At 56.1% G+C, this 23,090-nt stretch overlaps 9 protein-coding genes across 9 annotated transcripts; 5 read left to right on the top strand and 4 right to left on the bottom strand.

Moving 5' to 3' along the window:
* The first annotated feature begins 64 nt into the window (after window positions 1-64).
* Window positions 65-3,571, top strand: FA10DRAFT_269551 (bifunctional acetylglutamate kinase/N-acetyl-gamma-glutamyl-phosphate reductase). Its single transcript, XM_025522800.1, has 3 exons — window positions 65-797; window positions 871-2,552; window positions 2,751-3,571. The coding sequence occupies exons 1-3, from the start codon at window positions 448-450 to the stop codon at window positions 3,437-3,439; spliced, it is 2,721 nt and encodes a 906-aa protein (XP_025374799.1). The 5' UTR covers window positions 65-447; the 3' UTR covers window positions 3,440-3,571.
* FA10DRAFT_281757 (6PF2K-domain-containing protein) lies at window positions 3,413-6,394 on the bottom strand (the record flags this gene model as incomplete). Its single annotated transcript, XM_025523715.1, has 12 exons — window positions 3,413-3,574; window positions 3,638-3,697; window positions 3,755-4,502; window positions 4,565-4,812; window positions 4,867-5,043; window positions 5,101-5,471; window positions 5,530-5,593; window positions 5,650-5,717; window positions 5,775-6,107; window positions 6,177-6,222; window positions 6,272-6,330; window positions 6,376-6,394. 12 exons carry the CDS (start codon window positions 6,392-6,394, stop codon window positions 3,512-3,514), a joined length of 2,256 nt encoding a protein of 751 aa, XP_025374798.1. The 3' UTR covers window positions 3,413-3,511.
* Window positions 6,395-6,802: 408 nt separating this feature from the next.
* On the top strand, window positions 6,803-8,639 carry FA10DRAFT_189489 (S-adenosylmethionine decarboxylase). The gene is made up of 3 exons (XM_025518362.1): window positions 6,803-7,295; window positions 7,359-7,666; window positions 7,728-8,639. The coding sequence occupies exons 1-3, from the start codon at window positions 6,973-6,975 to the stop codon at window positions 8,528-8,530; spliced, it is 1,434 nt and encodes a 477-aa protein (XP_025374797.1). The 5' UTR covers window positions 6,803-6,972; the 3' UTR covers window positions 8,531-8,639.
* Window positions 8,628-12,068, bottom strand: FA10DRAFT_256154 (hypothetical protein). Its single transcript, XM_025519798.1, has 4 exons — window positions 11,722-12,068; window positions 9,645-11,668; window positions 9,223-9,576; window positions 8,628-9,161 (listed from the first exon to the last, which is right to left on the bottom strand). The coding sequence occupies exons 1-4, from the start codon at window positions 12,017-12,019 to the stop codon at window positions 8,700-8,702; spliced, it is 3,138 nt and encodes a 1,045-aa protein (XP_025374796.1). The 5' UTR covers window positions 12,020-12,068; the 3' UTR covers window positions 8,628-8,699.
* Window positions 12,069-12,241: 173 nt separating this feature from the next.
* FA10DRAFT_269549 (hypothetical protein) lies at window positions 12,242-12,904 on the top strand. The gene is made up of 2 exons (XM_025522799.1): window positions 12,242-12,487; window positions 12,551-12,904. The coding sequence occupies exons 1-2, from the start codon at window positions 12,340-12,342 to the stop codon at window positions 12,829-12,831; spliced, it is 429 nt and encodes a 142-aa protein (XP_025374795.1). The 5' UTR covers window positions 12,242-12,339; the 3' UTR covers window positions 12,832-12,904.
* FA10DRAFT_189474 (hypothetical protein) lies at window positions 12,869-13,631 on the bottom strand. The gene is made up of 2 exons (XM_025518361.1): window positions 13,404-13,631; window positions 12,869-13,343 (listed from the first exon to the last, which is right to left on the bottom strand). The coding sequence occupies exons 1-2, from the start codon at window positions 13,473-13,475 to the stop codon at window positions 12,906-12,908; spliced, it is 510 nt and encodes a 169-aa protein (XP_025374794.1). The 5' UTR covers window positions 13,476-13,631; the 3' UTR covers window positions 12,869-12,905.
* A 1,470-nt stretch (window positions 13,632-15,101) lies between these two features.
* Window positions 15,102-18,898, top strand: FA10DRAFT_304354 (hypothetical protein; the record flags this gene model as incomplete). The annotated part of the gene is made up of 2 exons (XM_025525344.1): window positions 15,102-15,128; window positions 16,067-18,898. The coding sequence occupies 2 exons, from the start codon at window positions 15,102-15,104 to the stop codon at window positions 18,656-18,658; spliced, it is 2,619 nt and encodes an 872-aa protein (XP_025374793.1). The 3' UTR covers window positions 18,659-18,898.
* FA10DRAFT_189463 (hypothetical protein) lies at window positions 18,752-20,311 on the bottom strand. The gene is made up of 2 exons (XM_025518360.1): window position 20,311; window positions 18,752-20,193 (listed from the first exon to the last, which is right to left on the bottom strand). Exon 2 carries the CDS (start codon window positions 20,079-20,081, stop codon window positions 18,846-18,848), a length of 1,236 nt encoding a protein of 411 aa, XP_025374792.1. The 5' UTR covers window positions 20,082-20,193; window position 20,311; the 3' UTR covers window positions 18,752-18,845.
* A 1,010-nt stretch (window positions 20,312-21,321) lies between these two features.
* FA10DRAFT_216948 (hypothetical protein) lies at window positions 21,322-22,801 on the top strand (the record flags this gene model as incomplete). The annotated part of the gene is made up of 4 exons (XM_025518509.1): window positions 21,322-21,416; window positions 21,485-21,618; window positions 21,684-21,772; window positions 21,833-22,801. Coding segments are annotated over 4 exons (1,287 nt in total), but the record flags the coding sequence as incomplete, so codon positions are not given.
* Between the last annotated feature and the right edge of the window lie 289 nt (window positions 22,802-23,090).

Here is a 23,090-nt window from a genome sequence, read left to right as displayed (position 1 = left end):
CGTTGATTCCTATTTACTGCCGTGCGGTCCCGCGCGCGGACTTGTTGTCCTGCTACTCTCTTCTCATGGAGCTGGACGTATAAGAAAGGTCCCGTCTCTCCAAAGATTCCTTCTCCTTGTCCACCAGGGCCCAGGTAACGTCACCTAAAGACGACGCTTGTATCTCCTCCGTGGTGCAACGCGGACGACAACGTGTTCATCACGTGACCTCAGGGGCGCCAAGCCGATGGAGTAAAAAAAATTCCAAGAGTCACACGTCGTGGCATGAAGACTTGTTCCACGTGTTTGGCAGCTTCGTTATCGGCATCGACAATCTTCTCACGGGTGAAGGGCGAGCCGCTCTCCACCTCTGCACAGTCACAAGCGAGGCGAGAAGAGCGTCCCACACCCTTCTTCTCAACTCGCTCAAGAGCATCTCACTTCTCTTCGATTCCAGTCACTTTCGCCATGGGTCTCTTGGTCCAGCGAACGGGTCGCTTGGCCCGTGGTCTGCTGAGGAACCCAACATCGCCAGCGCAGACCTTGGCAAGGAGGGCCGTCGCGACACCCCTTCACCTCCCTCGTTCTGTACCCTCTTCTCCTCGTCACGTCTCGTCGCTGGCCAACAGTCAGGAGAATGCGACGGATCGGGAAACAATCACCCGACTGCTGTATTCGCTCGCCTCGCGCAAGGAGGTCGAGCGGTACCTTCGCATCTTCTCGGCTGCCAACAAATTCGCCGTCCTCAAGGTTGGAGGTGCCATTTTGACGCACCAGCTCGATGAGCTCGCCCTCTCCCTCTCCTTCCTCCACCGAGTGTGAGTCTGGCTCGCTTGTCTCCTACCTTCCCCGTTGCTGATGATGGTCGGAGCTGACTTTTAATATCTACAGCGGCCTTTACCCCGTCGTCTTGCACGGTGCCGGTCCTCAGCTGAACGAGATTCTCGAGCGCGAGGGCGTGGAGCCCGACTACATCGACGGCATCCGAATCACCGATGCACGAACGCTCCGTGTCGCTCGTCAAGTCTTTCTTGAGGAGAACCAGCGGCTAGTCGAGAAGCTGGAGTCGCTGGGTTCTCGCGCCCGACCCATCCCGCTGGGCACCTTTACCGCATCCTACCTCGACAAGGAAAAGTACGGCCTCGTGGGCAAGATCGAAAAGGTGGACAAGGAGCCCATTGAGAGCGCAATCAGGGCTGGTTGCCTTCCCATCCTCACCAGTCTGGCCGAGACGGAGGATGGACAGATCCTCAATGTTAATGCCGACGTCGCGGCCAGCGAGCTGTCCAAGGTGCTTGAGCCGCTCAAGATCGTCTATCTCAACGAGAAGGGCGGCCTCTTCCATGGCAAGACTAACGAGCTGCTCGAGACGATCAACCTCGATGAGGAATACGACGAGCTGATGAAGCAGGAATGGGTCAAGTTTGGCACCAAGCTCAAGCTGCGAGAGATGAAGGAGCTCCTCGATCATCTTCCTCGCTCCTCTTCCGTCGCCATCATCTCCGTCGACCAGCTTCAGAAGGAGCTTTTCACCGACTCCGGCGCCGGTACTTTGATCCAAAGGGGCTACAAGCTTTACAAGCACGACTCGATCGAAAAGGTTGGCGCCGAGCGGCTCCGTGACGCTCTCAAGACCAATGACGACGAAATCCGCGAGGGTCGCAAGTCGGTCGCTCAGTTCTTCTCGGAGCTCAGCCGAGAGCCGTACACCATCTACGGAGACGAGCCCTTTGACGTCGTCGCCTTTGTCTCGCGACCGGAGGGCGAGGTCCCCATCCTCACCAAGCTTGTCTCGACAAAGAACGGCGTTTTGAACAGCGTCACTGACAATGTCTGGAACTCGATCCGCAAGGATCACAAGCGCCTCATCTGGACCGCTCGCGCCGACGACGAGAACCGAGCTTGGCACTATGAGAGGGCCGATGGCAGCTTCTCGCGCAACGGTCGCAGCCTCTTCTACTATGGCATTCAGGACGTCTCCGAGGTTGAGCGAGTCGTTCGAAGTCTCGAGGAGAAAGCCCGCATCGAGCGAGCTTACCTGCCACTTCACGCAGCCAAGCCATCCAAGGGCCCCGACGCAGTCCGTGCCTTTTCGACCTGCGCCCGGAGACCTGCAGCCAGGGTGGCTACTGTTGAGGGAAAAAGGGGCTATGCTACCGCCGTCGAGAGGAGCGGGCCTCTCCCTGCCACAACTTCGGAGCCCAAGCGAGTGGCCCTCATCGGCGCTCGCGGCTACACTGGCCAAGCCCTCGTCTCTCTTCTGAACCAACACCCTTACCTGAGCCTCTCTCATGTCTCGTCCCGCGAGCTGGCCGGTCAACGCTTGCCAGGGTATGACCGTGAAGAGGTCCGCTACAGCAACATCGGCGTCGAGGACCTCAAGAAGCTGGCAAGTGGCCGAGGCGACGGCCCACCTCCAGACGCATACATCATGGCCCTTCCCAACGGTGTCTGCAAGCCCTTTGTTGAGGCCGTTCAGGAAGGCGGCAAGAACCAGCCTGGCGGGCACGCGAAGATTGTGGACTTGAGCGCAGACTACCGTTTTGAGGATGGCTGGACATACGGCTTGCCAGGTCAGTAGAAGAATGATAGAAGCTGCGAAGAAGATGTCGTAAAGGGAATAGTCAATGGAAGAGGGGATACATGGAGAGAGACGCCTGATTTATACTTCTTGTCTTCTCTCTCTCTTGTAAGCAATACGATCCCCTCTTCCCTGCAATCTCTGGCCTGCACTGGTGTGATTTCAAGAGCTAACTGTCCCATCGACGCAGAGCTCTATTCTCGCTCGGCCATCCGGGACGCCCGGCTCATTTCTAATCCGGGCTGTTATGCGACGTCGATCCAGGCTCTCATCGCTCCACTTCTTCCCCACCTCGATGCGTCCGCACCGCCGACTGTCTTTGGCATCAGCGGCTACAGCGGCGCTGGAACCAAGGCGGCGCCATCCGGCTCGACCGAGAGCCAGACGAAGGGCGCCACGGTGCCCAAGATCTCGCCAGAAGACTTGCAGGGGGGTGTCCGCCCATACAGCCTCACCGACCACATCCATGAACGAGAAGCCGCTCGTCACCTCGGTCGTCTGAACCAGGGGAGCAGCAGTAGCAGCCAGCAGGACCTTGCATTCGTCCCTGCCGTCGCACCCTGGTTCCAGGGCATTATCTCGACGCTCTCTGCCCCACTCAACGCGAGCCTCTCGGCAAAAGACGTCAAACAGCTCTACCTTGACTTCTACCAGGGCCAGGGCCAGCTTGTCGACATTGGAGCAAAAGTGCCCGAGGTGCACGACATTGCGCTCCAGCATGCCGTCAAGATCGGGGGGTTCCAGGTCCACTCTGGCGGGAAGCGCGTCGTCGTCGTTGCTGGACTCGACAACCTGCTCAAGGGCGCCGCGACACAATGCCTTCAAAACCTCAACATCACCCTCGGCTATGATGAACTCGCTGGCATCGTTGCGAAGTAAGAGAGTTTCCTAGTCACACTCAAAAGTCAAATTTCCGCTCGCAATAACATAGAATTCCCTCTGATTTCCGATTCATGTCATCTTGACATTCGAGAAATCCATCTCGGGGTGCTGCTTCTTGAACTTCTCGAGGGCCTGTGGCGGTGAAAGTGTGAGTTCCGAGCAAGGAGGTGGGGAGGCAATATAGGGGAAACAAACCTCGAGCTTCTTTGTTTCGTCAGAGGTGGGCTTTCCCATCTGCTTCTGCCGATTATCATACTATTGCGACACGCCTGTCAGCCGCGACTTCCGAGACGTCTAGACTGTGACACTCACCATCATCTTCTCGACCATCGCGCGTGACTCTGCGTCCAGATCACTCAATTTGCTCGACTCTGGGTTGATCTTCGTGGTGTCGATCTTCGGGTCCTTTGTGAGGACATGGGGCCACCACCGCTCCCGCGAAACTTTCTCAAGATGGACCTCGACGGTGCCATCGCTCACGCTCCACGTGCTGTCTTCTTCCTTGATCGTATCGAACAGATCTCCGTCTACCACTTTCCTCTCATGTCCTTTGAGGCCAAACGAAATCGACTTGCGCTTGAGACTTGCACCGATGTCTTTACCCCGAGTGCCGGACGGAACACCAAAGGTGAGGCTGACAGAGTCGAGCGTCTGACTCCACTGGTAGGGAAGCCCAGCCTGCTCCTTTGCCTCCTTTTCAGCTTGCCGGGCATCGTAAGTGCTGCGCTCATCCTTGGACAGGCGATCGTAGTCTTCGGCGGTCAAAGTTTTGTTGACATCGTCTTGCCGAGCACTGCGCCCACCAGACGCTGTGCTGCTTGAGCTGGCACTACCGGAGCGCTCACGTCCTTTGGCGAGACCAAGTGCAGATCCCAGCGGCTCGGGAGCATCAGACGATTGACCCTCAAGCGCATGTAAAGGTAGCGAGTGGATGTCAGGCATCTCGTTGTGATGAGCGTCCTCATCTTCCTCGTCGGTGGCTAACGATCCTTGACCTTGATCCTTCCCTCGGAAGTACGCCTCATCCCTTTCTTTGCGTTTAGTGACCGGATCCCAGAATCTGTGGAAGCGGGTAAAGAGTCAGAAGGAGAAGTATTGCCCTATTTCAGGCTTGATGCTCACGGTAGGATGTTCGTCTTGACGCCGTATGCCTGCGGGCTAATCTCAATGAGGTCACCCTCGTGAACCTGAATCAGAGGGATCTCGTTGGGTTTGCGTCCCTGGAGGTAGGCGATAAGGCATCGAAGCACAGAGGATTGGCCAATGATGAGAACATCGTCGGCCGCGCGCTCTAATTCGAAGATGATCGGCTCCAGACGGACCGATAGGTCGTGATAGCTTTCCGCTCGGGGAAAGCGATGCGAGTAGGGCTATTGGACGCAGTCAGCACTCGACCTGTCTTCCTGGAGAGACAAGAAACCAACCTCGTTGAGCTTCTTTTCCCATTCATCAGGAAAGCGTGCCTTGATCTCGTCCACACTCATTCCGTCGACTATGCCGGGATTCATCTCGCTTAATTGCGACCTCTCGATGACCCGGTAGCCCCGTTCGGTGAATGGCAGTGCCGTGTGCGACGATCGGCGTCGGGCAGACGTCCAGACCTTGCCGGTTGAAGTCAGTAAGGTTGAGTGTTTCCCTCAAGCCGGGTCTTGACTCACCTCCAATGGTCGTCCCTCCTCTCCTGGACCAGTGCCAGGCTCATGGCCTCCCGGTGTCATGACACCTCCCTTTGCTCGCTCCAAGCTCGCCTCTTTTCTCTGGTGCCGCACCTCCTGCACATATTCGCAAAGCTTCTCGGCGTACTCCCAGCCGAGCGAGCTGAGGTCGGCATCGGCCTTGTACAGGTGCTCGATCAGCGCCTCGCCTGCTCGCGCCAGGTAGATGGTCCTTTGTCGATTGTGAATATTCATCAAGAAGAAGACGACTCGCGACTGCAGGTAACCCTGAATGTTGTTGACAATGATCTGCTGGCCGACATTGATGACCTTGATGTAGGGGAAAGATGGCTGCTCGATCGGCTCGTAGAAAGCTGTTACCGGACATACAGTGAGCAGAGAGCCTCAGTCTCAGTCTGGTCTTTGATTCACCTTCGTGTCCTTTAATTCGGTTCTTGAAGTCTTTGACAGCGTTTTCTGGATCCCATGATCCGTACTTGAGAGGGCAATGAGCTTTGTATGAAAGTTTGACCGTGTCAAAAGCCAACTCACATCGGGGCTCGAAATCTTCACGCTTCTGATGTTCGCTTCGACGATAGCCTGGTCTGTACAAATGCTCTCTGTCGTCGAGACATCCATCAGCGTTACATGCGGTCAATATGCTTTAGAAGACGCACCTAGGAACATGACATGAATCCCTAGACCTTTGCCGAATGTCTCCCGAATAGCCATCCTCCTCGCCTGGGTGCCATTGTTGGCGTCGTAGATGACAACCTGACCGCCTGATTTGAAGAAGTCTACCACTTGCGCATCGAAATCATCTAAGATGCGCTTCCGTAACGCTTCCGTCTCTGCGCTCTTTGGACCTGACTTAAAGTAGTCGGCAGGCACCTTTTCAGCGCCACCGAGAACCTTGCGGCGATAGTCGCCCAATGACAGAACGGCGCATCGGACACCAAGCCAGCGCAGATAGCGTTCGAGAGCATGCGACAGATGCGTCTTGCCACGAGCTGTGGTCGTGATGATTGTTGTCAGCAGATGCCAGTATATCTACCTTTGCATGCTCTTGCGTCACTCACCTGGAAGGCCGACTGTTGCGATCAAGATCTTGCCACTGAAGTCGCGCTAGCGTTGTCAGATAAGACCACAAAAAGGAGCAGAACGGTCTACTCACGCATGGTAGAGCTGGCCCGAGGCCGTCGCTGAGGTAGGAGGAACTCGTCAGCTGGCTTGCTTGAGGCAGCGAATCGTCGTGGCCCTCCATTGCTCAGGACTCACTGTAGAGAGGAGCGGCCATGGTGATGGAACCTGCAGTCGCACGGACGCCGTTCACCTCTTCTGATCCAATTTCGATTCATGGGCGGCGGCGGTGGCTTGTCTGTGGCCACGCGCGATAAACGAGAAATTTTTTTCCCCTTAGTGCCTGGACCTTTCTTCCTCTCCTCCCCCCACTGTGGTTCCTGTTTCCTCACCCATCGACAGCATCAGCAATCGACTCTGCAAGCACCACTCTCTACGTTGCCGCAAAGACTAGAGAACACACAGCCCTCAGCGCTCTTTCGCAATAGCCTTTTCCTCAGTGAGACCAGAGCAGCCAAGCTGTCGGTCCCACGCCCAAACCGCATCTGCACGATTGAGCCCCTCGCTCGCCTCCCATGACAACCGACGATCCAGATAATAGTGGCTATAGTATAGACTCACGACGACGGCCAAGCGCCATTCAGATTTCATTCTCACCAAAGACAAGCATTTCCTTCCACGTTCTTTACCCGCACGCCGAGCCAGGCCGACCAACAACGAAAGCGCCCGACATTGCCGCTCCGCCCTAGCATCGACACACCTGCCCCTCCATAAGATTTGACTCTCTCACAAGCAATGGCCCCTTCCATTGCCATGGATGACGCCTACACAAAGCATGCCAGCGTGGCTCGTGGTCACGACTGCACCGATGTGGTCGCCGCCAGCATCAAAATTCCATCAGCTGCCACGTCGGCTGCTGTGTCCGCCGACGAAGAACCCCAAGGGCCCTTTGAAGGACCCGAAAAGCTCCTCGAGCTTTGGTTTGCCGACAGCGAATCGGAAGTAGGCAAAGGTCTCCGCGTCGTTGACCGAGGCGTCTGGGAAGATATGTTGGACATTGTCAAGTGCAAGGTTCTCAGCGTGGTGAAGGGCCGCGACGTCGATGCGTATCTGCTCAGGTGGGTTTCTTGTCTCGCTCTCAGCGTGATCCTTCGATCACTCGAGCTGACTCTTGATTGCAGCGAATCGTCGATGTTTGTCTTTGCGCACAAAATTATCCTCAAGACTTGCGGCACGACGACTCTGCTCTTGGGCCTCGAGCGCCTGTTGCGCATTGCCATGTCTATGCTCCACCCAGACCTGTCCGCCGCCTTGCCCACGACGCCCAACACGTCTCGTCTCCAGGCAAGGCACGAGACCGTCGAGAAGAGGCTCGGCGATGTGGTCAAGAGGTGTTTCTACTCGCGCAAGTCGTTTATGTTTCCCGAACGACAGAAGGGCCCTCACAAGGACTGGATGCTCGAGGTCGCTGTGCTGGACCGCTTCTTTGGTGAGTGTGGCACTTGATGCCTACATGCCTAGGAGCGCTCTTCTGACATCGTTGTTTCCAGATTATGGGTCCGCCTACACCGTCGGCAAGATGAACGGAGACCACTGGCTCTTGTACATGACGGCGCCAGTCCCTTCCGCTCCTCTCCCGCCTGCTGCGATGCCCGTTCAGACGACCGTCAGCCGCACCGAGTCGGACTCCGACCAGACTTTGGAGATCCTCATGACCCATCTCAGCCCGACTTCATGCTCTCGCTTCGTCTTTCCCAATGAGGAAGGAGAGGACGCCATCAAGGACAGGGGCCACGTCCTTGGAAGCCAAGTGTCTGATGAAGTCGGTCTGTCGGGCCTCTTCAACAACACGACCGTCGACGCATTTGCCTTTGAGCCCTGTGGATTCAGTGCCAATGCCGTTGTGAAGCAGAACTACGCAGGCACCTCTGCTAGCGAAGAGGGGTACTGGACGGTGCACGTCACGCCCGAAGAAGGCAGCAGCTACGCATCTTTCGAGACGAATGTCCGTGTCGAATCTCTTTCCAGCCAGCAGTCCCACGGCAGCACAACTGCGACAACGACGACAAATGCTGGACCAGTCAAGCACATCAGCAACGAGCAGGACGTAAAGGACCTCAAGAGCCTCATCACGCGCGTTGTTGGCATCTTCCAGCCTGGCAAGCTTAGCGTCACTCTTTTTGACAGCAGTACCCAGCAGGACGCTGTCGAGGTCGACGACGATAGCAGCACCAAGGACCAGGGCACGATTCTCCATGGCCTTTCGCTCAAGGGCTACAAGAGGACTGATCGGATTGCCTACGAGTTCGAAGATTATGACTTGGTCTTTGTTAGCTTCGAGAAGGAGACTTGAAACTTCCTTTCACATCTTTCTATTTCTCCTTTGTCTCTCTTGTCTTTCTCATCACTCATGACGACCAGCTTCTTCATCTCTCCGTACCTTCCGTTGGCTTTTGACGGTCTGGACTTCTCAATCATACAATTACATACGAAACAGAGAGTGCCGTACTTGGCTCGTTCCTTCACTCATCATCGTCTTCCTCCTCGTCTTCCTCTTCACCCTCGTCCACAATGCTCTCAGCTCCGTCCTCCTCCTCAAGTTCATCTCCTTCCCCGTCACTATCTTCCTCCTCCTTTCTAGCATTTCCTCTCGTCGGTCTGGTGGCCGCAGCTCTGGTGCTTCTCCGGGCTGGAGTTCCCGCCGTCGTCGACGCGCTCCTCGTTGATCGCTTCCTCGCTCCTCCGCCAGTGCCCGCCGCTGGCGCATTCGCGACCCACCTGTCCTGGTCCAGGCCGCACTGGGTCCAGAAAGCCTTGACGCCCGCCAGTGCCTCGCTCCCTTCTTCTTCCTCGTCCTCGCCAGAGTCCGACTTCCACCACTCGTCCTCGCCAAGGTATTCGAGCGAGGCGGGGTACCGCTTGCGCAATGCTGTCTCGAACTTGTCGAATGCGTTGCGCGACGTTGCATCCTCCAGCGGAAGATTCTGCAGAAAGAGAAGAGTTAGCGAAAGAAAGGCACATTGCTTCGAGAGAAAAGATCCTCACGAATTTGAGCGTCGCCATCAAGAGAACGAGCACCGCGGCCTTCTCCTTTTCCACGACAACAGTCGGACCCGTACTTGATTCTTCTTCTTCTTGCGGTGGAAGGTAGAGCCGGCCGAGGAGCTGGACCATGACCTTCCGCTCTTCTTTGTCTTCGACCTTGTACAGCGCCCGGATCAGGTCCATGGCGACGCCCAGATGGATCGTCTGGTCCACGACAGAGGTTGAGTGAACCTTGGTCGGGTCGGTCCATTCCACGAGCTGGAGGCCGACTTGCAAGGGCGTCACCATGTCCTGCGTGCTTTCGTCCCGCTCATAGTAGACCTCCGTGAGCACCTGAAGGATGGGAAGGAAGACCTGACAAAATGGAGCAGCAAAGTCAGCGATCGGTACCTTCTTCCTTTCCTGTAGTGCGAGACATTTACCCTCTGCAGGCGGCGCTGACAAGCTGCGCTCGAGAAGCAGTACACGGGCAAGAAGTAGCTCAAGCACTGTCTCAGTGCCTGGTTGTTTGTCGTCTCCGGGCTCATGTAGACGAGGACCAAGCTTCGAAGTGCATCATCGTCCTCGACGATGCCCGCCAGCATGAGCTTGGCCATGCCTTCGGCTGCCGTGGCCTGCACGTCGATGTCTTCATCCTCTAAGAGGCTGAGGAGGAAGTTGACCATCTGCGCATGCACCATAGCAACAGCCTCTGGCCCGCCACCTGCCGCAGCCACCTGTGGTCGGCATAGATATGGAATGCCATGTACCGTCAGGCTGTCGAATACTGCGCGTACCGATGTCAAGCGTACGAGACCCTGGGCTTCTTGCATTTGTTGCAGGAAAAGGCCAAACGTATTCAAGGCCAGCTTGGCGTCGAGGAGGCAGCAGAGTGTCAGGCAGGCAAGACCTTGCTGTCGGATGGATTCGTCCTTGGACTTGACAGCGGGTGCGATGAGCTGCGAGACGAGACCGTGCATGGCCGTGTTCTCCTGCATCCCTCCCGCCACCCGTTCAAGCATCCCACGGACGATGACGAGCCTTCTCACAGCTACTTGAGCTTCCTCTGGGCTGAGTGCTGTTGTGCGTCCTCCTGTGCTCCGCTTCGTCGGACTTGCGCCTCCATTCAAGATTTGATCTTCAACCTCTGCTTCATCGTCTTCATCCTCGTCCTCGTCGCTGTTGTCCTGGCCATCAGCCTCTCCATCGAGATCCCACATCTCGTTGACGATTTCGACGACGATGCGAACAAAGTCACGCTGACCCGCGCTCAGCTTGAGCAGCACGTCGAGGCACGGCTCAATGACGGGCTGCGGCAGCACTGGGCTCGAGATCATGTCGCGAACGAGGCCGAACATCTTACGGCGGCCAATTTCGTCGCCGTAGTCTGCCGACATAGAGACGTGGAGCAGTGAATCGAGAATGGACTGGCGGATAAGGATGTCTGCATCTTCTTCTTGCCCTCCTTCCTCCAGCTTCTCCAAAAGAGAGGCCCACGCTGCCTGTGTTCGAAAGGCGAGCGCAGTGACTAGAGGCATCGCTTCTTCCATGCGGCGCTCGCCGTCCCTTCCCAGGGAAGACTTGCAGTGATCGACAAACTGCCGGGCAACAAAGGCTCTTTCTGCTGTCAAGTTGCTCCAGAAGTCGTCGTCAAATGCAATTGCGTCAAGAAGAGTAGGTCGCACCTCGAAGACGGCCTTCAGAGCTGAAGCAGTGACCTCGGGTGAACGCAGGACGTCGAATCGTGTCAGAAAAGAATCGAGGGGATCCTTTGCCGAGGAAGAAGCTGCATCAATCCAGCTGGCCATGAGCTTCTTGACTGCCCGCACTACGCTTTCCTCGCGCTCGCCAAGGCCTGTTCGGACGACGTGGGCCCAGTCTTCTGGACCCAGCTTGGCGCTGCACGAAGATTGCTCGAGGACGGCATTCGAAAGGCTTCCGAGGTACAGACACCGGCGGTTGACGGTGTCGACATCGCGAAGCCGCTCAAGAATGAAGGGCAGTGTCTTCTGGCTGGTCGGGAGGTTAAAGAGAGCGGCGCGACGGACCTCTGCACTTGGATCGTATTGCAAAACGCGAAGAAGGACTGAGGTGATGTTGGTAGCGTCTCCATCATCCAAGTCGTCCCCATCGTCGCCCTCCGCGCCTTGAAGCTTGGCGAGCGCGACGACAGCTTGTACACGAACGCTGGACTCGCGATCCTTGGCGCGAACGAGAAGCGCACCTTTGAGCGCTTCAAAGAGGTCGTCGTCCATCGATTCGAGCCCATTGATGAGGAGCGCGACAGTCTGGCAGCAGCGCAGCCTGACATTCTTGTTCTTGGCTCCGAATCCGCGGAGAAGATGCTTGAGAAGGATCGTTACAAAGCGCGTCGCCGTCGTGTCCTCTTCTTCCTCGTCATCTTCTGTCTCTGCGCCAGCCCCTTTGTTCGCTGCTCGGAGCGCCAGCCTGAACTGCTCTTGGGCATCTGTAACAGACAGTCAGCGGTTTTTTTGGACACGAAAGAGAAAGGTGACTCACAGGTACAGTAGCCCGCAACAAATTTGATCGTTCGATCTGCATTGGCTACCCCTCTTTTGACACCCAGCACTCGGTTCAAGCAGGCCAAGAACACATCGTTGAATGCTTTCTCGCCGACGAGCTTGGTCCCCTTTGGCGTGTCCTGGGTCAGCGTCGCGCACGATGCATGAAGCCGATGCAGCGAGACAATGTTCTTTCGGTGGTTTGCCAGCGTCGCTTGCGCCTGCTGAAAGTGCGGCGGCAGCGTTTTGCCGAGGTTTTCGACCAGGCTCGATGCCGATGCTGTCGCGGCCGGCATCTTCTCAAGACGATCCTCGTCCCAGTTGTCGTTAGTGTTGGTGTCTGGCGAAGTGTTGTTGGTGGGCCAAAACGCGTCGGAAATTGGTAAACACGTGTTTGGGTTTCGTCGGATGACAGATGCCGGATAAATGACAAGAATTTTAAACATGGTGCCTCTCTTTTTAGTCTAAACCCAAAAAGACGGATTCTTTTTTCTATTTTATCGGAATTGTTTGGCGCAACCTCATCCCATCGGCACTGTAACTCCTCCCTTCCTCTTCCTCGTATCACCACCACCATCATTTGACGCAAGCAGAGAGGTGCGAGAGAACAGACGCGATGACGGAAAGGTCCGCAAGCCAACAACACCGCTCGTTTGCTCGGAGATGCTGCTCGCCCCTCGAGACGCCGCTTTGGAAGCTCGTCACCTGGTTCAACTGCACCTTTGGCCTCTACATGCTCGAATTTTGGGAAAAGGCCCTCTTTTGTGAGTCTGCGTTCGTTGAGCGCAGAGAGCAGGTAGGGGCTGACTGAGCTGGGCCAATTCAAGGGATGATCATGATTTTCATCTCTTCGCTGCTGTGGTACAGCCTCATCTTCCACCTACCCTCCAATCTTCGCTTCATTATCTCTCGGACGACCTACTATCTTTTCGGCTCGATAGATGCTTCATCTTCAAGCTCTTCGACCTCCTCTTCCCTTGCAGGCGCAATGTCGACACCGGCCATTCAAGTCGGCGGTGCCGCCTTCGCCGGTAAAGACTGGGCGGGCGTCAGCAGCGGACTGGGTGCAGCCGTCAAGGCCATCGGGAGCGACAAGATCGAGCTGTAGACACTCCATTCCCTCCACCTATATCCGATCATTTGTACAAGTATCTGACAGTCTCAACATAATCAATGTGGTGACTAGAGCTGGTGCGTATTGTATGGGTGGGTCATAGTCTGCATGTCGCGGTGGTGGAAGTCATGCAGATGAGCTGCGGGGTGGCACCTCATGGGCGATTCAAAGGATGGTGAAGACATGCGGTCAGTGCTTGCTCTCCGATGGTTGATCGAAGTGTAGCGTAAGAGATGGTGCGTACACCTTTCAGCTCTCGAATTAGACCAAGTGGTCGAAGATGATTGATCTTCAGGCTCGGTTATATACCTTTGCTTCGCGAGACGCCGGAACCCATTCCCCACCTCCTGAGACATCGCTTCCATCGGAAGCAGCGCCTCGACTTCGAATTCTTCTTGCTCGTCGATCATGGCGGAAAAGATAGAGTACCTCCTCCGGCCACCGAGATTGTTCAGCGCGGCACGGAAGAGCCGTGATGACAATGCTCCAAAGAGAAGTAGCGCGATCTATTAACGAATTCTCAGCCTCCTGCAACCGCGAATGATATCAGGAGACCTTCAACGAACCATCAGAGCTTTGAAGATGGCCAAGAGAACGCGGCTCAGGACAACGATGAAGAATATAGCCAGATGAGCCATGCTTCTTGCCAAGCCACCAGAGGGCAGAAGGGAAGTGAGCTCAGCTGCAACGAGGCAGTTGAGAATCAGCAGAGATATTGTAGCCGTATCGATCCAACTCACGTTGGGAGAGGGCGGGGACAATCAGTGAAGTCAAGCTCCCGTAGACGTCGCTGATTGACTGGCTCGTCTCGCCGCTTGCTGCTTGTTCATTGCTTGCCCGACCGCTAGCGAATTGGATCAATTGGAACAGAAAGGAGGTCGATCCACCCATAGCCTGACGGGCTGCTTTGTTGGATGCATTGAGCAGAATAGTGGCTTCTCGAGCAGACTGTACAAGCTCGTTCACCGTCATTGTTAGCTCATTCACTGCTGATCGTTGAACGTCCCTTATTGTGATCGTCGAATGTAGCTGTCGATCAGCAAGCTCTCTGGAAGACCTGCTCAGCGCTTGCAGCTCCTCTTCGAAGCCTTCCGATGTGGCCGAGACTGTTGAGATCATCATGCTAAAAGCTCTAGCGACCTCATTCATGCTCTCGGTGTATCGTCTTGACTGAACTGCTGATTCGCCTGCCGAATGCTCGAGCATTTTGCTGCTCTCTTCGAGCTGTGTCTTTTGCCGTCGAATGGACTCGTCAACCTCATAGGAAAATCTGTCGAACTGAAGCTTGAGACCCTGTTGTAGGTCATCGAGGAGTCCATCGACGCGAGGTCGAACTGCATCTTCGACCTGTGTCCGAAGCGAGGGACAATCAATTGAGAAGTTCTTTTAGTACGGAGATCAAGCTCACTTGCTTCGCTCCTTGCTCTGAAAAGAGCTCCGGAATCGTTGCCTGCGAGGAGAGTACAGCTTGAAAGGTCTTGAGCACTTCGCTCAGCTCGCCTGAGAACGTTCTGATCATCTATAGAATAGTGTGAACTTCGTTGTCCCGTATTGGTTCTCTTCCCAAGCTCACATCAATGTGATCCGAGTAGTTCTCTCTATGCCCTCGTAGAATATCGTGCTGATCTTCCCAGGCCGCCGCAGCTGCCTCTTGACTACGGACAGTAGCCTTTGCCTGCCTCTGCAGCAACTCCAGCAAGCTTGACTTCTCTTTGGTGATCCTAGCGTAGATGCTCCTTGCCGTATCTGTGGTGCCCCGCGAGTCAATACGCACAGTGTTACGACGCAACAACTCATGACTGACCAATGTCGCGTAATCTCTGAAAAGCAAAACAGAGCGAGCTGATCTCGCGAAGATAGCCCGAGTACGACGACCAAAATTGGGACGAACGCGAAAGTGCTCTAGGCGGCGAGCAGCTCAGCGATACTCAGTCCGGCAGAAGACTGTTGCAACTCACTCGACGCAAAGAGCTTGACCGCTGGTGCCTGTCATCTTCTGGCACTCCATAGGAGGCGACAGACCGGCTGTCCCAATCTCGCACTTTGTCATCTCGACGGCGGCTAGACAAAACCGAGTTCAGAAAGGCAATTGCAGGCAGGTGCGGTCTGTCCCAGATCCGCGCGCACCTTGCACCCTCTCGTATTGATCCATCTCCAAATCTTGACCACATCGGGTTTGTATTCTTGTAGACGCTTCTCGGAAGCAGTCTGACCTGGAACTGAGAAGCTGAAGGTGATGGGAGGCTGAAAGATGGGACTACACGATGAGCTCTGACGTGCTGACGCGCTATGTATGCGTTCAAATTGTGCTCAGCTCACCTCGATGAGAGAAGATTGCTTCGAATTCGCTTGAAGAGAGGTCCAGGGGTGATGCTTCTGTGCAGAAACTTGGGGTCAGTAGGTGGAATTGAGCACAGAGGTAGCAATGTACCTGTCGACGCTTGTTTTGCGGCATTTTGATCATGAAGACTTTGTATGCTTTCCTCTTGTGACCTCACTCCTGAAGCGAAAGGGCCTACGGTTTGACTTGCTGATCCAACAAAGAGAAGGCAACAGACCGTGGCACTTGAGAGGGGAAGCATTTTGGCAGACAGCCGAGAGGATCGATTTTGAACGACTTTGACAGGTTTCAACAAGCTTCTCTTCAAAAAATTGCGACGGCGAAAGGAGGAAAAGAGTGTGAATGGAGGACCTAGGCTTAGGGGATGAAGAAATCCAAGGGGAAAGGATCTGTGAACCACACGGCAACGATGAAGTGAGCTTGCTGTTACGGCGGTACGAGCTAGTCCAGTATGCGAGGAAGCTAACGCAGGCGCGTGAGGGGAAGGCTGGCTGCACTTCTGCCGACGCGCCTGAAATTTGTTGTTTTGACGTCTCTCTCGGCCGGGGCCCGTGATGGTTGATCCTTTCCATCTCACTTCCAACACCATCACAACCTGCGAAAAAGGAGCGACAAAGACAACGAAGATTGGAACTATATTGCGCAGACAAACGATTGCTCAGTCTCTGCATCGCTCTCGTTGATACGACTACAACGACTGGTGCCTCCTCACTTGGAGAGGGTCAGGGAGAGAGAAGGCGGCTGGGCTCAGTCGAAAGTTGCTTCCGCGGCATACGAGGACGACACTGACGTTGGGCCGCATATGAATGGGAAGCTTCTCTGACAACACGTCGCCGTAAAGAGAGGAGGAGTAGGGAGAGCTTTGCACGCGTGATGCCCTCGTCACAGCGACCTTCGCCCAGCCCGTCTCGGGAATTGGCGCAGCGATCTTCTTCGTCATCGTCTTCAGCTGCTCTGGTGCATGCCCTTGCATCTCAAGATGGGATCCCACCGATACAAAATCTCAAGGAGCTTCACGCCAGCCTCTTGAGCCTACGTGCAGAGACCGAGCAGCGAAGTGCGCGTCTGGTGAAGGACCAAGATGACATCTCCAAGGGTAGACTTCCCCTTTCAAAAGCCCGCTCGATCTCAAATGTTTCCGCTTCTGGCTCAGCGAGCAAGCCAAAGCCAAAACCAGGGAGCCTGGCCTCACCGCCATCGCGGGTCATCACACCGGGCCCCTCGGCGTCACCAGCACCAGTGTCGGCGCCTCCATTGGCCCCACTGTCCGCGTCGGCTTCACAAGGGGTTGGCACGGGGTCTGGGGCCAATGTGGGAGGCAAGCCTCGCAAGAGCAAGGTCAAGCGAGAAGCGAGCACAGGTGCCCAGAGTAGCGGCCCAAGGCAAGGTAGCGAAGCCAGTCCAGGTCTGGACTCGGACATGGTCTGGGAAGATGCTCCGCTGGCTCGACCCGGAAGGACCTACAACAACAAAAGGGGAAGATTGGGGACGGCAGATTCTCAAGACGATTCGTCGACGTCTGAATTTGCTTCGCCTCAGCCTCCAAGCTCCCAGAAACCGGGTTCGCAAGCCCAGCCCCAGCAAGACCCGCAGCAAGTATCGCATGTCCAACCCCAGCAACAGTCATCGTCGACCGACAGCAATGTCAGCGCGAGAGGCCTCGGCTCAAACTTATATGCTGGGCCCAGCAGCTCTACGGGACCCTCATCCTCGAACCTGGGCATCAAGCTTAAGCTCAATCCAACTGCGTCTACAGCGTCCCAGCACCAACGACGAGACTCGGCTGCGTCGGCTCACCTGCGGCGAGGCTCGACGTTTCGAGGCGACTCTCCTGTCGCCTCCACCCCCATGACACCCGCTCAGGCGTCTCAGGCGGCAATGTGGGAGCTTCCGAAGAAGACACCAGAGACCTTCGTTCCGAAATTGGCGCCAACAAAGCCACCAAGGCCCTACCCCACGAAGCAGGACGATGTCGACGTTGACTTTGCCAAGATGGATTGGCGCGAGAGAGACAAGGAGAGGGACAGACTGGAGGCCGTGGCTGCGGCTGCATCTGGACCTGGGCCAGGTCAAGCCATCGTCAAGGAGACGGCCGTGCAGCGAGCAAGGGATCGGAAGCAAGAGCAAGTGCCTCATCACACTTTTCAGAGCTGGGTCGACGCCTACTTCAGGACGATGACCGAAGAGGATCTGGCGTGGCTATCGAGCAAGTCAGAAGACATGGAGCCTTTTCAGATTCCACCACTTGGAAGGCATTACAGTGAGGTGTGGGAGGAAGAGGATACGAGCAGCGCGTCTGCTGCTGCACTGGGCTACCCTCCGACCCCAGGTTCTTCGACCTTTTCAACGCTAGGAGCATCCTCGGTCCGTCCAGGAGCGAATGGAGTCGGGACCTCAGCAGCAGGGTCGGTAGGGCCGAACGGAGTCCATGCCAAGAGCAGGAGCGGACTCAATCAGCTGGCAATCGAGCCTGCGCCCAAGTTCGATCCACGACATATGCGTGATGAGCATGTCTTTGGTACGGCGCAGGAGGATGCGCGTGGAGGACCATTCACCGAGCGATTGATCGCCGCTTTACTGCCGACCAGCGTCAGCACGAGCAGCGGCAATGGCGGCGCCCATGGCTCCGACCTTTCGTCCAATGGTGTGGCAATGGACATGGGGAACAGCTCAGCGGGAGGCCTTGTCTTGAACGGGCACCATGGAGAAGGAGGCGAAGGGGCAAGCCGAAGTCAGGACATGGCTGAATTTGAAGAACGGATTCGGCGAGAATTAAAGGCCTTAGACGTCGTGCCGGCAACGGGGAGCTTGACCGGTGTTGTTGGTACTGGCACTGGAGATGCAGACGTAGACTGGTCCAATCGGACCGATGACGAGATCTCTTCGACGTTGCGACAAGTGCAACGAGCCCTTCGTCGACAGATGAGAATCAACGAACTGCGAAAATCGCGGCTTTTCAAAATCGCACATGATCGGTTGGCCTGGCAGGATTACATGACTGCGCTCAACACGACCGAGAGGGAGATCGAGCAGGGATGGATGAAGAGGCAAGCGCAGATCCGAAAGAGTTTGCAGGCGCAGAAGAAGAAAAAGGGCGGCGCTGGACATAGCGGTGGAGCTCCCTCCTCATCTTCGAGCGGGCCTCCGGGCTCGTCGAGTGCGACAAACTCTCTTGTAGCCGCGGCGACGGCAGCGGCTTCCAGTGGTCCGGGAACGCCTGGGGGAGCACCGAGCTCTGATCTTGCGCACGATGCCTCGATGCCAGCCAGCGTCGGGACACCGGGTGGGTCGACTACCGAAACAAGGCATGCAGGGCCGATCCGCCCTCAATTCTCTGAGCAGCTCATCACGGCCATGAAGAGAAGAACAAAGCTGCATGATGGCTTGTACCCCCTCATGAGGCACCTCCCCCACGCCTTCAAGACGCCGACGAACAGCGACGAATCCGTTTATCGCGACTTGGACTTGTCGGGAGAGTGATCTACACGACATCGCGCTCACCTCAGCCACCATCTCGCTTGTACATTTCTCTCACCGTTCTTACCTCGGAAGCCATACATTAGATTCCCGCTCCGTCCACATGGTCGCTCAAAAGCAGCAGCAAGGGCCTGAAAGTGTGTATGAGTAAATTGAAGGAGGAGAGTAGTCAAGGGTTGCATGTACAGCTTCAAGATGTGCTACCGACGGCCTGTCCAAATGCACTGTTGAACTTGAGGAGGTAACTTTGGTCTTCTGGCTCCGAGCCAACAGGTGGGATACTCAGTGTGGCCCCGTCCGCTCTCGAGACATAGCGAAAGTACGGTCTCGGGCGGTTCTTGAGATCCTCCGCCGTCGGGCTAGGGGTCCGCTTTCTCTTGCCCTGCTTCTCCACGGCCCCGCTCTCGCTCGTTTCCTCTGCGTCTGAATCATCTGCAACAGCGTTGTTGCCCTCTCGGTTGGACCGCCTCGAGACTTGCTTCTTGAGGAGGCGATTGATGGTCTCGATTTTGTCGTCTTCGAGCTTCTTCTCCGTCTGATTGCGCCGCTTTCGGGCCAACTCAGACCTGCGCAGGGCCAGCTCGGACTCGGAAAGCTTCTGCTTTTTGGATTCGGCGGGCAGCTCCATGAGCTCACTGGATTGGTCTCCACCGCTGCCGGCCTCTTTTGCTCGTTGCCTCGCCGTCTTGGGCAAGGACAGGGCCACGTTTGCAAAATCTTCGTCCGAGGCATCCGAGCCGGCCTGGATGTCATCCTGCTCTTCTTCGTCGTCGTCATCCAATTCCTCCTCCTCTTCTTCTTCCTCGTCTTCCGAAGCGCTCACGCCTCTCGCCGCGGCCCTTTTCAATGTCGATAATCTTCCTTTTGCAGCGGTAGTCGCTGCCCTCTTGGATGTTGCCTTCCTGCCTGGCGTTGAACCTGTGCCTTTCTTCTTTCCTGGGCTGAGCCGGATTGTGATCTTCTTCTTGTTCCTTGCTGTCGCTGTACCTTTGCTTTGGGCCGGGCTTGGGCTAGCACTGGCCTCGCTCATGGCCGTTCTTCGCTTGCGCGCGCCAGAGGCTCCCTTTGCGCTCGTAGCTGCAGCTCGTGCCGGAGGCTTGCGTCTGGAACCCTTTACAGCCCTGGTCGCATCCACCTCTTCGTCAGAATAGTCATCGCCATCGCCAGCCTCGAGATCTTCCGCCTCTTCCTCTTCGTCGTCTTCGACCTCGTCTTCCTCTTCCTCGTCTTCCTCGTCTTCCATCGCATCGTCGTCATCGTCGTCGTCTCGTCCATCCGCAGCCGTCTCTTCCTCCTCTTCCTCTTCCTCCTCTCCCTCTGCGTCCTCTTCCTCACCCTCTGCATCCTCCTCGTCGTCTTGTAGCTCATCTACATTGTCCTCCTCGGCGGCCTTCTGTTTGCTTCGCGCGCCGCGTGTGATCAGCATCGGGTCCTCCTCGGCCTCGTCGTCGTCGTCGTCTTTGCGGGCTCGTCTCGTATGCTTTCCGGACTCTTCCTCGCTCAGCGGCTCGCTCAACGACGACGAAGGGGAGTTCGCGCTGCTCGGTGGTGTAGATTCCCAAGGGACACTCCGTCAGTTTTAATCGCGCGCACACACACACTCTCTCTCTTGAGGTGGTGGCCCCGGCGCGGCGGGCGTGCGCGTACACACACACATTGGGCGCCCGAACCCGTTCCTCAAAACTCCTACAACCAACTGCTGCGCTCCTACTCACCTGCTCATCTTTGCGGAGGTCTCCTTACTGCTCATCTCGCTTTCCCGTCCCGCTTCAGGTATTTTTCCTTGTGCGCGCGCCGTCAAACCAACTCGTACTTTGCTTGTCTGCGCTCTCGAGGTTGGCAGACGCCATTATTCCAGGTGAAGCAAGAGCGCGCGCGCATGCCGTGTTCGGGACTCGGCTCAGAACCAGGCTAATCTCCTAATCTAACGATGCACGGACATGGCTCAACAGAGTCCTTTTATTGGCAAAAACCTGACCACCCGGACGTACGGCAGATCAGGAAGGGGGATATGAAAAGAATCTTCTGAGAAAGAGGGCTTGTAGGGCGTAGCGGCGGCGCTTCTCTTCAACGTCGCACGACCATCTACCGAACGCCGCATCTGCGCGGACCTCTTTGTCGCCTGCTCGCCGCCGACCGCAAATTGAAAGGACAATTGAAGGGGAGGGCACATTCCTCCTCCTCTTCCTCTCCTCCCCTTTGCTGCGCATCAAGGACTTTCTCTCTCTCGATCATACATCATCCTGGCTTAGCACATCTTTACCCCGTCTCGTCAATCGTTTGCGCGCCCCATTCTTTCACCGCTCATAGGACCGACTCGATTCGCTTTGCAAGACCTTGAGAGCATGCATCCGCTTCTCCTCGCCATTCACTTGATCGCTTTGGTCCCTTTAGCTGCAACAGCCGGTCGCATTTCCGAACTGAGCTCACTGAGCCAACAACTGGTACTTCAAGAGCCCTTAAATAAATGCAGGGGAGGAGATTGCGAACCACTGAGCCGGGCAAGCCTTTTCCTTGATCATCCCTCGAGATACTCGCTAGCTGGCCTGCTCTGTGCCTTTCAGGCCCCCTCGCCGAGCGCCGAGCAGCAGCAACACAAGTCACATCTCGGAACTGGAAAGCTCGCCGCTATGCCGTCAGAAAAGGAAGAAGCTCCACCAAAGATCAACTATGAGATCAATGTCCCAACTCGGGTATTACCAGAAAAGGAGGGCTTTCGAAGTTGCACAGTGAAGCTCCTCGAGCACACCTTTGTCAACAGGTGAGGACCGTGTGGTTGCCCTGTGTGGGAGACAAGACTCATCATCGATTACCCTCTTTGACACACAGCTACGGCCATCCCTACATCGGAAAGTACTCGCCCAGCCTACTCGACGATCCTGTGTGCAAGGATCCTACAGAGTGGCAATTCATCGAGCTTACCGTCGAAGGCAGCGTAAGCGGCCGACAATTCGATCGTCTTGGTGAGTCAAGCTCGTGTCTGGGCTCTCGGTTGCCTGGGTTCCGCTCTGACGCGCTTGTGTTGCAGGCTCCATCCAGCTCGACGGCATCGAGGTGCTCCGTACGGACAATCCAGAGCCAAGCACGAACATCACCCAGTGGAAGTTTTCCAAGGAGGTGAGGGCTTTAACTCGTTCTACCGTCGGACAGCATCGCTGAAAGCTCATTTCCTACCAGATGAACCGCTATTATGACGTGTTCCGCAAGGACCGCAACTTGGTCTTTGACTTCCCAAACATCGTCAACGATGTCTACACCGGATCTCTGGCAATGACGGTCTCTTTTACTGCTTACGTCGCCGATATCCCTTCGCCCCGCCGGAAGCTTTCCGAGGCCAGCGCGATCGTGCTGCCCCTGTCGAAGCAGAACCAGACTGACAACTCCTTCTTCGCTCTGGGGGGCGACGGCACGACACCGGCCGACGATGGTATCACCAAGCTTCGCTTTCCTCCAAATGCGAGAAGCGCACTGGTCGAGATCTATGCGAGTGGAACAGCGACCGACGAATTCTGGTATAGCAACATACCCGACAAGATCTACAATCAGGTTGGCGGCGACGCGGCATCTCTGTTCTACCCACGCGGGCCCTACAGAGAGATTCAAGTCCTGATAGACGGTCGCCTCGCAGGATTCGCTATGCCATTTCCAGTCGTCTTCACCGGTGGCATCAACCCTCTGCTCTGGCGTCCCTCGGTGGCATTCGGTGCATTTGATCAGCCCACCTACCTCGTCGATATCACGCCTTTCCTCGGCCAACTCACCGACGATGCCGAGCACGAGATTCAGCTCAAGGTTGTCAGCGCAGAAGAGAGCCAAGAAATTGATGCCTCCTGGTTTGTCAGCGGAAATGTTCAAGTCTTTCTCGACAAGTCCGACACGCGAACGACAGGACGCATCACGTCCTACAATGCGCCCACGGCCGGCAACTTCTCGACCGCAGGTTACGTCAAAGGTAACGTGTCTGAAGATGGCACACTCCGGGCAGAAGTCCGACTAGATTCGCCTCGGCGACTCTCGATCGAAGCGGAGCTCAAGACGGGAAGCTCAGAGGAGGACATCGCCGTTAGCTGGTCCCAAAGCGCCGACTTCTACAGCATCACAACGCAGCAAGGACCTTCCTCGACGACAGATCAAGAGGCAAAGGGATCCCACCAGTCGTTTCATGGAAAGGATTTGTATCTTCAATACGGCTTTGACTTTCCCATCAAGATCTCTCTGTACCAGACGAAGGATGTCATCAATGCTACCATCAACCACGCCTACAACGTCACGCAGCAGTTCCACGAGAATGCGACCTTGGAGCCATCGTATTACCGGCTGGCCACGGAGCAAAAGGCAGAAGCAAGCGTGACGTTGAAGGACGGGCAATCCACAGCGGGTGACGGGACCACATTGACGATCTTGGATTACAGCGACGATCTCGGCAACACCTTCG

The sequence above is a fragment of the Acaromyces ingoldii genome, assembly GCF_003144295.1.
Source record: "Acaromyces ingoldii strain MCA 4198 unplaced genomic scaffold FA10scaffold_7, whole genome shotgun sequence".
NCBI classification, from domain to species: Eukaryota; Fungi; Basidiomycota; class Exobasidiomycetes; order Exobasidiales; family Cryptobasidiaceae; genus Acaromyces; species Acaromyces ingoldii.
This window is presented reverse-complemented; position numbering and strand designations above follow the sequence as displayed.